This window comes from Dermacentor silvarum, chromosome 10 (genome assembly GCF_013339745.2).
Source record: "Dermacentor silvarum isolate Dsil-2018 chromosome 10, BIME_Dsil_1.4, whole genome shotgun sequence".
Taxonomy (NCBI): Eukaryota; Metazoa; Arthropoda; class Arachnida; order Ixodida; family Ixodidae; genus Dermacentor; species Dermacentor silvarum.
In genome coordinates this window covers 54,597,433-54,612,101 of record NC_051163.1, presented here as the reverse complement: position 1 = coordinate 54,612,101, position 14,669 = coordinate 54,597,433, and the positions used below count along the sequence as shown (strand labels likewise).

The 14,669-nt window shown below is 46.7% G+C and overlaps 1 protein-coding gene across 1 annotated transcript; it reads left to right on the top strand.

Moving 5' to 3' along the window:
• Positions 1-11,555: 11,555 nt before the first annotated feature.
• Positions 11,556-14,059, top strand: LOC119466514 (glutathione S-transferase-like). Its single transcript, XM_037727032.2, has 2 exons — positions 11,556-11,821; positions 13,538-14,059. The coding sequence occupies exons 1-2, from the start codon at positions 11,556-11,558 to the stop codon at positions 13,953-13,955; spliced, it is 684 nt and encodes a 227-aa protein (XP_037582960.1). The 3' UTR covers positions 13,956-14,059.
• The last annotated feature ends 610 nt before the right edge of the window (positions 14,060-14,669 follow it).

The following is a 14,669-nucleotide window of genomic DNA, read 5'->3' as shown; positions in this document are numbered from 1 at the left end:
GCACTACGCTGCACACGCTAGCACAACGCGAAAGACGAAGCACGTAACTGACACACTAATACAACGCGCAAGACAAAGCACGTAACTGAAATCGTCACCGAGTCAAATCAGCGCGTACAGCGCGTCGTAATTGCAGCCTCCGCGATCAACTTCAGAAACATTTTCAGAGCTAATTGCGGAGGCCACGCTCCGCTGTGCTGAGTACGGTGAACGCCACCTAGTTGGTAGTGCTTCTTGATGCCAGCGTCCCTTCGAATGCTGGCATCGAGGCGTCGTAGTGCTGAGACCACCGAAGCGTTCACTGTCGGTGCGCGTTAGTGTCATAATGCAGTACTTCTCTTTCTGCTCGTAGGCGGCGGCACCGCCCCGAGCAAGAGCGCGGGTACACGGAGGAGTGTTAGATATATAAGGCGCGTCTGTGTAGCTCTCTGCAAATGCGTTTGTGGCGCAATGGGTTAAACGCTCGGCGATCTATCGTCGCGGACCGAGAGGTCGTGGGTTCGATTTCCAAATTTTGCATGTTTGTGGAACTTTTTCTTCTGGTTTCTTTCTTTGTATTATGTTCTATGACGTATTTCCGTGACGGAAATACGTCAGTGAAGTCTTGGTGGACCCCGGCATAAAACACTTTCGTGTTAAAAGAAAATTACACCATCTTCCCGTAGGGGAACCCTGAGTAGTATGCGAAGCAGCCATGCGGTCGACTCAAGTTCCCATTAGTTTTCAGTTCGTCGTTTTATCAGCTGTATAAACTTGGACATGCAGCGGAACCAGCAACGCGCAGAACTGTTGTCGACGCCGTCGGCATTTTGCCCGCGTTCGCTCCGAACGCGCGCGGCGTTGGTGACTGTTGCCGGTGCCTCTGGCGTGGCGGGAGGAGAATGAGCGGAGCGGAGCGCGCGCGCGCGTCATTATAGCGCGAGCTACAGTGGCGCCCCCCAGCGGAGTATGCAGCGCCTACCGTCGCGCCTCTAACCTAAGCTGCTTCGCATTATCCCGCGCGGAGCCGCAGGTGTTGCCATTCGTTGCGCAATCCGGAGAGGAGCGTCAGAGAGGAGAGAGGAATGCCGAGAGGAGAGGAGGGGGAGGAGGATGCGCATGCGCAGTAGGGGTGTGGACGCCGCACGACGGATGGATGGATGGAGGGAGGGAGTGACATAGCCCCGACCATAAGATGCTTCGCATTTAAGAACAAGAAATTGCTTGAGGTTTAACTCTTATTGTAAACCTAGTTATCGCGAGCGAAAGGTCTATTTGGCTTGGTTTTCAAACACTATTCGCACTGCGTTTCATTAAAGAACGCTTCCGCGTTTGGTAAGCTTCTGTATAAACGTGCTTATCTGGGGCGCTATAACGTAAATTGATTCCAAACTGTTTTGATTCCAAACTCCTGACGTCAATTTTACGTAACCACCGACGCAAGCATCGCGCGGTGACCCGCAGCGTTGCCTGAACAACCCAATCAAACACTCTCCTCGTTTATAGGATGATGATGATGATGATGATATTTGGTGTTTTGTGGCGCAAGGGCCAAATGTGGCCAAAGAGCGCCAAGACAATGGATGGTATGTTTGCCATGATCGGTGAGTTCCGATGCTATGTGGCTGTAAAGGCGCCTAAGAACAAATCGCGGTATATAAGCGTAAAACATACATCGAATAGAATTCTGGTAGTGACGTGTGGAGTGATCTGTGGGTCGTGAATGTATGAGAAGTGGTCATAGTGCTAAAATTAAGCATATAAAAGTAGCACGACGCCTACCGAAGGCCTTTGTGGACAAAGACCACGAGGCATGTGCTTTATTTGATAAGATACTGCAGCAGCGGCCTCTGCAGAGGGGCCATGCTACACGTCACCTGGATAGATAACGCGGAAATTATGTATGTCCTTTAAAAACGCCAGAAGTGATTGATATTTAAAAAGAGGTTCATTGCCCAAAAACATAGAATGATCAAATGGGAGATTTTGCCGTGATGGTAATAGAAAATGGTCTTTTCATCTGAGGCTCCAGTTCAGGGCACTGTAAGAGGACATGAAGTACACTGAGTGGCTCGCCGCATTCATCACAGACAGGCGGATCGCCACCGGACAATAAGTATGTGTGTGTACTGTATGTGTGTCCTATCCTGAGTCTGCAAAGTGTAACCTGTGTGCGGCGTGGCGTGTCTTCAACTCTGGTGGCCAATGAGCGAGATGAGGCTTGATAGTGTGTAATTTGTTGCTCGTTTCTTTGTCCCACAGACGTTGCCAGTAGGCCCTGACCTTTTGCTTGATAAAGGGCTTTAGGTCCATTACAGGGACGGCTATGGGTGAAGTGGCAGCGTCTGTATGAACGGATGTGGCTAGCTTGTCGGCCAACTCATTCCGTTCGATCTCGCGGTGCCCTGGCACCCAGCAGAGCACAATTTGCTGCTTGGATACATACGCTGTGCAAATCGTGGAATAAAGAGCTATAATTACGGGGTTTCTGTGCCTACTTAGAGTTTGTAAACATTTAAACACGCTCAAAGAGTCAGTATAAATGACTGCCCTGGGTATGTCTAGCTTCTTGATGTGTTTAACCGCCGCCAGGATGGCGTAGGCCTCCGCAGTAATTATAGTTGTGTTTGGGTGCAGAACTCCCGCAGCCGAAAAGGATGGACCGACCGCCGGGTAAGACACGCCAGCGTGTGATTTTGCAGCGTCAGTAAAATATTCCGGGCAAGAGTATTTGTGCTGCAATTCGAGGAAATGCATACGGATATGTACGACCGGCGCATGCTTTGTAACCTCAATGAAGGACAGATCACAGTCAATTAGCTCCTACTGCCATGGCGGCAGTTGCACAGGTGGGGGCATGACATAGTGCTCGTGGAGTGACACATCCATTTCTTCGGCATGACATCTTACTCGCAGTGCGCAGGGCTTTCTAACGGAAGGGCGGTTCTGAAAGGTTTGGGCACTGGACAGATCATGTATGGTTGTGTAGGTAGGGTGCGTATTGTTTGAGTTCACCTTTAGGAAATATACAAAGGATAAGTACGTTCTCTGCAGATGGAGCGACCATTCATTTGATTCAACGTACAGGCTTTAAACGGGGCTTGTTCTGAAAGCACCCGTTGAAAGGCAGATGCCCAGATGGTGGACAGGATCCAACATCTTCAAGGCGCGGGTCGTCGCAGAGTGATATGTAATGGAACCATAGTCTATACGGGATCGGATGAGGCTCTTATAGAGATTCAATAGACATCTTGTGTCACTGCCCCACGCATTGCGAGATAACACTTTCAAGATGTTCATTGTTTTCATGCACTTGAGGCTTGGCCTTCCCGTCCCAACGTGGGAGCGGCCCGCAGTCTTGCCCCTATAAAAACGGGGTGAAGATTCTTCAGGACCTAAATAAATGTTACCACCACCACCACTTGTTTCTTAGATACTTTAGATGTGGGATAAATGTTAACTTCGCGTCCAGAATTACGCCTAGGAATTTGTGTTCAGTTTTTATAGGTAGACCCTCACCCTGCATCTCGATGTTGGGATCAGGGTGCAGACCTCTCTTTCTGGAGAAGAGGACGCATGTGGACATTTGTGGGTTAAGCCTAAACCCATTCTCATCTGCCCACTTACATAGTTTGTTCAGACCAAGCGCTGCAAGGTTACATGAGGTGAACCCTATCTGTACATCGTCGACATATACTGAATAAAATATGTTGCGTGGGATGTACAGACGCAGAGAGTTCATTTTTATGATAAAGAGGGTGCAACTGAGCACACCACCTTGTGGTACTCCAGTTTCCTGCACACATGGTACTGATAGGGCATTACCCACACGAACACAGAATCTGCGGTTGGACAGGTAACTTTCAATGATATTCAGCATATTTCCACGTATTCCAAAGTGTGCGAGGTCTCTCAGTATTCCGAACCGCCACGTGGTGTCGTATGCTTTTTCCATGTCGACGAAAACAGACAGGAAGACTTGCTTGTGGACAAAAGCCTCACGAATCTGAGCCTCTATGCGTATCAGATGGTCAGTGGTGGATCGGCCATCGCGAAACCCACATTTGTATGGGTCAAGCAGCTTGTTTGATTCTAGGAAATGTATGAGACAGCGGTTTATCATCTTCTCGAAGACCTTGCAGATACAGCTTGTTAGAGCTATGGGCCGATAACTCGATACGGACGATGGATCCTTGCCCTGCTTCAGGATGGGGGATCTCGCCAGAGGTCCATATAGAGTTATACAAACACAGAAGGGTTTTGTTTGTTTCAGAGGGCAGGTTCTTCAACATTTCATATAATATGCGGTCAGAGCCTGGGACAGATTGGTTGCAACAGGTGAATGATGCATGCAGCTCTGCTAGAGAGAAAGGTAAGGTATATGGCTCGTTCCCGGTTCTATTGCTGCTTTGTATTTTGTAAAGGCTGGAGAATAGTGCGATGAACTGGACACACGTTCAAAATGTGCCCCCAGGTTGTTCGCTTGGTCCTCCATGCTGTCTCCCTGCGTTTGTACCAGGGGAGGTGGATGTGTTTGTCGTGCTCTTACTCTATTGACCCTGTTCCAAACCTTAGCCTCATCCGTGTACGAGTTGATACTTGATAAAAATGTTTGCCAGGTGTCTCTCCTGGCTTGTCTGCGTGTTCTCCTACCTTGGGACTTGCTTTTCTTGAAATCGACAAGGTTTTTGGCAGTAGGATAATCGCGAAGGTACCTCCATGCTTTGTTCTGCTGCCTACGTGCGTTCCAGCATTGTTCATTCCACCACGGAACACGGGGTTTGATAGAAAGTCCACTTGTTTGGGGAATGCACTTAGAAGCTCCATCAATTATGAAATTAGCAAAATATTCCACGGCACCGTCAATTCCGAGCGATGAAATGTCAGCCCACGAGAGCTTACTGGTAAGTGTTCGGAATTTCTCCCAGTCCGCTGCATCAACCTTCCACCGGGGAGCGTGTGGTGAAGATTCGTTTTGTCTTGGTGCTCTCAGCAGTATTGGGAAATGGTGGCTCCCGTAAGGGTTTTTTTATAACTTCCCATTCAAGTTCAGGAAAAATGGATGGAGAAGCTATGCTGAGATCTATAGAGGAAAAAGTTTTGTTTGCAAGACAATAATATGTAGGTTCTTTTTTGTTTTGCATACACGCACCGGATGAGAAAAGAAAGCCTTGAATTAGACGGCCTCGCGCATCGATGCCAGAGTCACCCCACAGACTACTGTGCGCATTGAAATCGCCAATAACAACACAAGGTTCTCGCAATTCCTCCATAAATGACTGAAATACATGTTTGTGTAATTGGTAATGTGGGGGTATGTAAAGCGAGCAAATGATGATCAGTCTGTTTAGGAGAACAAGCCGAACTGCCACTGTTTCGAGGAGCGTTTGGAGCTGCAAACGTTGACATGGTATGCTTTTGTGAATTACAATGGCAACACCACCTGATGATGCGAAAGCATCATCACGATCTTTACGAAACGTAACATACTGTCGGAGAAAGTTTGTATGTGTCGATTGTAAATGAGCTTTCTGTACACACAGCACTTTTGGATTGTGTTCGTGGAGAAGTTCTTGCGCATCATCGAGGTAAGAAGGCCTCTGACGTTCCATTGTATGATTTGTGTATCCATAATGAAAGTAAATTGCTGCTGTGTGTACTAAAGAAGGAAGTATTGCTTTAGATGACAGACAGGCCCCGTAACTCAGGACTTGTCCTTTCTGAAGCGGTTGAGGGATCCTCGCCGCTCCTTAGGCGCTTGGTGCGCCGTCGGGACGGGTGTAGTGTCCATTGCCTCTTGTGAGGCACCGGACACGCGCGCTTGCGAGCGAAAAGTTTCGCAAGAAAGTCTCGCCGCGAAGGACGAGACATTTGCGCCCACCAGCCCGGAGGTCGATGGGGCTGCCTTTGAGCCTGAGCTGCGCCGGCTGTTGCCAGCGCTAGTAGGGGCCGGTGATGGTGAGGCAGCCTTGACTGCACCCACCGTGGGAGCTGTTGGCGGGCCTGCGGCTTCGCTACACGTAGCGCAGGCTGCCACCGAGGACTATTGTGGTGCCGGCAACCCTAGGGTAACCGGGCCTGTTTGCTGGTTGGGTAGAGTAGACTTAGCTCCTTCCACCCTGGGGGCAGGAGCCACAAGCGACAGCCCGCTGCGCGCGGGCTGGGCAGGTGGCAGAAGCCGCTGCGACGCTGCCCCTTGACGCGCCGCACCAGCATAAGTGGTTGTGTGGAATGGTGAGCCCCTTTTGCGTGCTTCCCTGAACCTTATGTTTTTCACGGACTTTCAGTGTTAGAATTTCTTTTTCTTTTTTCCAGCTTGGACATGACCGGGAATATGCTAGATGGTCACCATCGCAATTCACGCAGTGAGGTGTGGCCTCACAGCTGTCGGCAGGACCTTGTCAGGATCTTAGGCAGGACCTCTACCTCCTCGGCTGCGGCAGGCTACGGGTGCGATTCCCCACCGCCGCCGGGCACCCACTGGTTCAAATGGGTACGAGCGTGCCCTGGCCTGGCGTTCGGCTTTCTTCAGGGGTGATGCGCTTGGGAAAGGAGCCTGCGCCCTGAATTCCCGTCGAAACCAACGTGAGCACGAAAAACAAGTGATGTTTAGCACGGGTGAGTCGACCACGGCAGCTCTGCGAGCCATGGCCGAATCTTTGGCATTGGCAGCATCGCCTGGGATTTCGGATGTACGGTCTTATGGCTATCTTTGTGTAGCCTGTTTCAATGCTTTGTGGCAAAAACGCTCAGTTCGAAGGTAAGTATCAGGTGTTTCGTGGGAATTTCTTTGTTGTCCCGTCTCATAACGATGCGCTGCACATTCGTGACGTTTTGCTCCTTCCATCCTTCCATGAACTCGGTTCCAGATAGGTCGATGAGGTCTGCTTCAGATACTACCCCCCGTACTGTGTTCATGGAGCGATACGGTGAAACGGTAACTAGGACATCACCAAAAGTAATAAGCTTGCCGAGTCTGTTGTGTTGCTCCTTATCGCGTAGCTCAAGCAGAAGGTCCCCGCTTGGCACCATCACTAATTATTTAGTGATGTAGTGTTCGAAAACTATATAGAATGTGACGGTTTTTCTTTTTTGTAGGCGGGACATACACCGTAGCAGAGGCAACATTTTTAGGTTTTACCATCACAATTTCAATATCATCTGATACAGCAGATACCAATCAACTATGTCACATTGAAAGCTTTTTTAAAAACGTATTTTAGTTCAGCAATAGATCTGCAAGTTCGCTTTATATAAAAAAGTTAGATAACTTGGATCCCACATATGCCATTACCTGATACAAACCATGTTTTTGTCAGCATTACAGTGCTACAAGGGAAAGTAAATCTGCACAACTATAGACAGTTCATCTGTTTATTGTCTTCCGACTGCACGTAACGACGGAAAAATTGTAGTACATTTATGCATTCAGCGCTGCATATCCAATTCACATCGTGTAACACTACGTTTTCACTAATCCTGTTTTTCGAAGGCCTTTCGTTTCAAGCTTACACAATCTTATGAAAATCAAGGCAACAATCTTGCTCTCCAAAGACTACGTACGCCCACAACAAAAAAGATGTTCATACGTCAAGGTTTGATATTTCGTTACATAAATTTACTGGATGGTACGTGATACTTGCTATGCCGATTTCGAAGTCTGTTCTCAACGTCCACTATAGAACCAACAAAAAAGTACTGCTTCTCAACACTCAATAAAGTAATGATCCATAATCTATGGCCCTTTTATACAATATGCAACTGGTGATAAAAGGAAAAAAATCCCTTAGTTACTTCAGTCTTCTTCTTATTATTAATCGAGATGTGTGTAAAGTGTTTAGTATTAACATCAGGTGCGATGCTGGCGCATCCTTCGTCGGCCGGCTCGAACAAACAAACAAACAAACAAAAAACAAAAAAGCAAGCAAACAAACAACTCAACCACTCAACAACCGAACAAACAAACAACCAAAAATCTAACAAGCAAGACAAAATACACACGCAATAAAATAATAAAACATCCAGGTATGATATTTAAAGGGGAAAGTCTACGCTCAAATGAAGAGATATTTGCATTGGTGGCTGAAATACGCCAACAGTTTGTTTTTTCAGTCTCACCTCGTGTGCTGAAAATTAAAGCGCCATGCTTTACCGCCCAGAGCTGTGGCTTGACTAAAGCGGGTACTTTTATTCTCTTTTATTGATCTAATTTGTTTTGGGAGTGGCACGCACGTGTGTTGGCCATGAATTCGCCCACTTTTCTTTCTTAAAAATGTTTTTAGCAATTGGACATTTCAAAAACTTTGTGCCTAACTGAGTAAAGCTCTAGCAGACACACTATCGACATATTTTCCTGGGTTGCTTGTAGTACAAAATTATATGGCTTAAACAGCACCAGCCACTGGTTCAAGTCTGCGTGTTTGAGCAGTGACATCTGTCGTCTCCATGATTGAATGTCACGTTCTCTACTAAAGCATTCAATTATATATAAAAAAAACAATAAAGAAACGCTTCTCGCAAGTCGAATCAATGCGAAGAGGTGGTGCCAGTGCACAAACGCACGCACGGTATACCCAAGCTACGCGACAGCACGCGCGAAATTTCGATTGATTGTGGCTAACACGTCCGACAAGTCAGGGTGCCGTTGCCATGAGAACAACCGCGACAGGACCACCTATTTTTCTACTTGTGCATATTTTATTACGTTCGATTGGCTTTTTTTGTTCCTTTATTTTGTATTTTTTTGGCCGGCTTCGATCCAAGTGTATCGAACGAGATATTATTCTTATCTTTTTTGTTCGAATTGATTCTGAGCGCTGCTTTCGTGGTCACGGTTGGACCGTTCGTAGTGCCGGCTCGCTCCAGGCATTTGTCGGATTGGCTGACCGCCCGCAACACACATACTTCAGTGCCCTGTTCTTCCGTCACCACGGACGTCTTTTCCTTTTACCGATCACGTGTTCACTAGCCAAGGACTGAGTAAAAAAAGGAGTAACATCTTATCGGGTAAGTTTATCTTAAGCAGCAAATTACCTTGCACGAGGTCATGCCTTCACAGCGGCGAAGTGCATTGTTGTATAGAAGGAACTCCCCGATACTGCGGTGGTGACGCGAATGAGCGTGTGTCATTCAAGTGTTTGTGCAGCCATATCCACTTATGCATTGGGAAAACGAGTATATGTTCTCCAAACCACGTTGCTGACAACCACAGTGACGAGCCTTGCACTAAATATTGCGTTTAGCGACCCAAAGCAATAGCTAATAGAGAGGCCATAGTGAAGGGCTCTGGAATATTTTGACCGAACTGTTGTTCTTTGGCGTACACTTAAATATAAATACGCGAAAGTTTTTGCGTGGCCATCATCGAAATGCTGGCGGCTAAGCCCGAGAATCGAGCCCGGTACCTCCTGCTCCACAGCAAAAAGTCTCACACACTGCGCCACCACGGCGGGCGCTAAAGACAATTAAGGTGACGTAAGCAAAAGGTCATATTTTGTTTTGTTTTGTATCAAAAGGTCACTGGCGGTGGACAACGTGTCAGGCCTGACACGTTGATAAGATATCATACGTTAACGGCGTGCAATAGACAGTGTCGTTCAAGAAAACCAGTAAGACATACGAAACCAATGGTCCGTGCGACGATAATTAGAGTTACATGACACCATAACGAGTAGCAGGGGAAGAAGGCCCAGTGGGATTGCTTGTGATATAATGCGCTGTTGGAGCTGTTTTCAGAAGTTGGTTGTATACTACGCGCCGCATGCATTGTGCCGCCATTCCAGGCGGCTGCGTCCCCATTCATTGAAGATGAATAACGGCACTAAATGTTGGGAACAGTTTTTTTGTTTGTTTTTTTGAGAGAGCAGCAGAATTACTTCGAAATTCAGGTGTCAAAGGCCCTGTCTTATAATCGCGATCTCCCCACTCGCTTCCTATATTTTTTACTCAATGTTGCTGTCGTCACCTCGCGTTCGACCTTTTAAAGAAAGTAGTGTTTTGAGAACATCGATTAGGCGCTCAATATTTTCAAGTTTCCAGGCGCGACATTTGTCAAACAATGAATGAGTGCAATAAAATGCAACGTTACTTCCGTCGTGTATTGTGACTTGATCCAAATGCTTTCTCAATAAGGCAACTTGTGAGGTTAACGCCGTTCAGCGTGTAACCTCTGTTGAACCGTTCCCGCATGCAATTCTATAATGCAGGATATTATCAGCCATATAATGCATATTTTTGGCCATACTGAATACGGAATTATGATGCAGTACTAAGTCGAAATTCCTTATTAGGACAGACAAATTCGGCTAGTTGCGCTGTGGTCGATGGTGATGAACACACGTTCCATGGTTTTTCGCTTTCTGTAGTTGTCTTCAGTGAATATGCTAGGCATGAATACAAATTTCGCTGGTATAAAATAAAACGTACAGAGAAAACGTGTAGTGTAATTGAATCGCTTAGCGATGCCTTTCTGTAGCGATGGGAAAGTGAAGTTATGAGATATGCTTAAAACAAATGTATTTGTCTAACAAGCGAGATCCGGCTAACTCGTTAATTTGTGTCACGGGTTTAGAGAAAGGATACCCGCGTTCTTTTGTTTACAACTAAACGCTCGGAAGCCAGGCCCATTGTGTTATTTATTTCATCTTATTTACAGGCGTGTTAAGTTTCTGTTGGAATTACACTATGGCCACCAGTAGTCATCTGAATATACAATACTTTATGCGGGCGCTCTTACTCGAGACGTGATTTTACTCGTGAAATTATGTGCTACCTACACTCGCCATCGCATGATAAGGATGCTTCACGTTCGAGATTCCATTCTTGATTTCGGTGATCTTTTTTTAACTATTTTTATCTTGTAATGTTGTCCTGCTAAGTAATTTCTGCTCGCGTTGACAAGGAAAAAGCTTTATTGTGAATTCTTGTCTCGAATGTCGGTTAATATCCTATAATTTTGAAACGATCGGTGCCGGTGATTTCGGTGGCCCACACAGCGAACAGCATGTAGCTAAATAGAGCATGCAATTGCGACCCTCATGATATTCCTGGTCATATCACTGCCATACTGCATACCTTGCCCTGACATCGTTCGCCATCCCCCATTTATAATAGTATAATTTCTCGTATTTCATTTTTTTTATCTGTAGTGCTTAAAGTGTCCCTTGTTTCTGCGTTGCCGTATATTTTTTTCTTGGCGAGCAGTGACTTTGAGCTAATTCGTAGGAAATCAGTGAAATTACTAACGTTATGAGGGACAACGTATAGGCCAAGGCTCCGGATTGTTTTTGACCACTTGACCTTATGTCACATGCACCCAAACCATGGCACACTAGGAAGCCTTTTTTTTGGATTTTGGTTCCATCGAAATGCAGCCGCGGAGGTCTGGAATAAAACTCACGAACTTATGCTCAGCAGCATTAACTGCATAGCCGCTGGTACACCGTGGCGTGTCCGCCGTCCGGGTTACTTTCTGTACTCAATCTCACCGTTTTTCGTCTCCTGCCTCTGTCTTCTTTTTTAAACGAAATAGAGTGCTGCAAATCACGGTTGCCCTTCTTATGGCCTCCAGCACAGTGATGACGCCCATCCTCGGCTACTGGGACGTTCGAGGACTGGCGCAGTCCATCCGTAACCTCTTGGTCTACCAGGGCGTCGAGTTCGAAGACAAACGGTACAAGTTCGGCCCGGAGCCCGACTTCGACCGCGAGGAGTGGCTGGGCGAGAAGCCGACGCTGGGCCTCAGGTTTCCGAACCTACCTTACTACTTCGACGATGACGTCAAGATGACGCAGAGCGTTGCCATCTTGCGCTACCTTGCGCGAAAGCACGACCTCGCAGGAAGGTACGGGGTTATTATAAATGTGTGAAAGTCAGTTGATTGCTCTCTTCCTCGCTCCTTCAAATAAGTGGCTCCATTCGTTGTTCGGCCTGTCTAGAAATTTCCTTCTGAAAAATTGCTCGGCCTGTACCAATGGTCTGCACGTGAACTGCATTGTTTTCTTTTTTTGCGCTTACGATGCATACTTTGCAGGCACATTTCGCAGCGAGAACACATTTTTGTCATTGTTCAACCAAACGTACGGGACAGCTGGTTGTCTCACTCGTCCTGCTTTAAAAAGACATACTACATTTTACATGCACACTTCCGCATTGCAGAAACGAGCTGTTGTAAAGACGTGATCTGGTTTCATTGCAATCGGTAACTAACTACGTTCCACTGAAAGTTTCAGTTCATTGGGCAAACTCAAGCATATACTGCTAACAGCTGTAAAATTAGCCACCTTATAGACTAGTGTCTCGAACTTTTGCCTCGAACTCTTGTATTGAAGAGAGGCTAGCGCCCGGGGCTTGAAGTAGCCGCTGCGCATTAGTAGAGGTGCTCAACGATTCCATAGGCCAGCAATTGATTATACACATTTTTTTTCTGAAGGGCGTTTCGCAAACAGCTCTCCAGAGTAGGAATCGCCGAGGAAAGTTGTTGAAGCCCAACTGACTGCGTAAGCAAAGAGGTAGCGGTCACCTCCGCTCCAAGAGGCGGGAGTGTGTTCCGTGAGAAAACGCTACACAATACCCGAACATCACCCCACACCCCCTTTTTTTCTTATCAGCGCGGATGATACACGGACAAGGAACAAACATAGGTTACATTTAAGTGCGTTTCAAAATGAAGCTGCGAGCTGTTTTGCTGTAGTCAAGATTGGGATCGCGCCGTCACCCTTACATCGTCCTAATCGCCAACGTCATAATTACCGTGCGGTTCCGTGGTTATTGTTATCTTGCCGCTGGACTGGCCGTTGTCTTCAAGAACGCTACCGCAGTTTCTGGAGGTCCCGCAGCAACTTTCCTTGAATAAGGATGATGACGACTCCAGATATTGAAACAAAGCGACGACTAGGAATTGGCCTAGGAGTGGGCAGGACTGATGGACAAGAAAAGACTGGGAAAATATCGGTAGCTCATAATATTCGGGACACAATTTTGTCATAGATGTTTACCTCATTCAGAACAGAGGAATAAGAAGCAGTGGTGTTAAGCAGTCGCTGTGTTACAGAAGAAATTCTAAAGAAATCAAAACTTGAAGGACAGATAGAAAAAATAAAAAAAGGTAGGAGAATAAAAATTAAAGTTATGAATGTACGAATTGAACTATGATGATAAGTGGTTCTTGAGGGAAAGGGAAATGTTGGCGCTATCTTCTGCAGCCCTTGAGGGAGCACGGCTCAGCGCCAACTAGAAATTTCAGTCAGAGATATATATTACTGTCATATTAGCGCATAAACTGTTTTGCGTTGCAAGTGAAATTGCATACGGCAAGGCAGGCATCTTTGTGATTGAAGCCTATCGAGAGGAATGATTACTGGGATAAGTTAAGGAAAGAGGAAGATAGCGAAGAGCCTCGAATGTCTTTTTCTTTGTATCTGAGATAACAAATACAGGTTGCTTCTTTCCATCTCTCTTGCTTTTATAAATGCATAATTAGAGTTTCGTGAACAAGAACCTGCTCTTATCCCAACCTCTGAGTTGGTACATTTTATCATCTCTCTGCCTCTTTTTCCAGGGACGAGGAGGAAACAGTGGAGCTAGACATGCTGGAGCAGCAGGCTCGGGACCTACACTGGGGACTAGTGATGGCCGTCGCCTCGCCAAACTACGACGAGACTCGGCCCAAGTACGAGGAGAAGATGGAGAGTCTGCTGCAACCGTGGGACGAGCTGCTGCAGGAGAAAGAGTGGGTCATCGGAGACCGGATCACGTACGTCGACTTCCTGCTGTACGAGGCGCTCGACTGGAACTACGAGCTGAACGCGGCCGCGTTCGAGGGCTTTCCCGTGCTGACGGCCTACACGAAGCGCTTCGAAGAGCTGCCGAACATCGACGAATACTTCGCCTCGGACAAGTACAATAAGTATCCCATGCTGGGACCGATGATTCAGTGGGGCTTCGAAAAGAGTAGGCATCTACTCTCCTCGTTATGAGCCCTGTTGCTTCGTACGAGTGAAACGTCTGCACCATGTTTCACCAGAAAGCACACTGCGCAAAAGCTTGTTACGCTGAACAGAAAACACCAATAAATGTTGTAGAGGATATATGTTACGACGATATGTGGAATGCCATGTTCTATGGGAGTAGTGAGTTCACCAACATAAAAATATAGTGAATCTATCCCCTTGCGCGATTTATAACGTTTCCTAATTGATCTGTATTACATGGAAATCACTCATTTTTGCAAGGTTGCTACATAGGGAGGAAAAAAGGTATGAGTTACGCTATACGTTATGCAGTGTGCCTTGCTATAGATGTGACACGTGGACAAGAACAAAAATGGCACTGCTGCACGTCTTAGACCTCCAATCTCTTCTCTTTATGGCGATGTCATGATGAAGGTGTTGCATCAATGGAAAGCCGCGCGAACCGCGGTACGGTGCAACCTCCATAAGCCCAGTTTGCGACTCGATTTTGTGGAGGACGCACTATAAGTTTAAATTCAAATTTGTTTGTTATTTCTCCTCCTATAAAACAATTCTAGGGATTCGCGAAACAAATAAAAATAGTTAGAAACCTAAATCAAGTCGACAAGTCATCAAGTCATCAACCAAGTCATGCCCCCTCATGCGAGTTGACTGTCAAGTCGAGTGGTGGGCGGTCAACCATACAGGTGGGTGGTAAGTCGGTACGGTGCATGGGCCCAC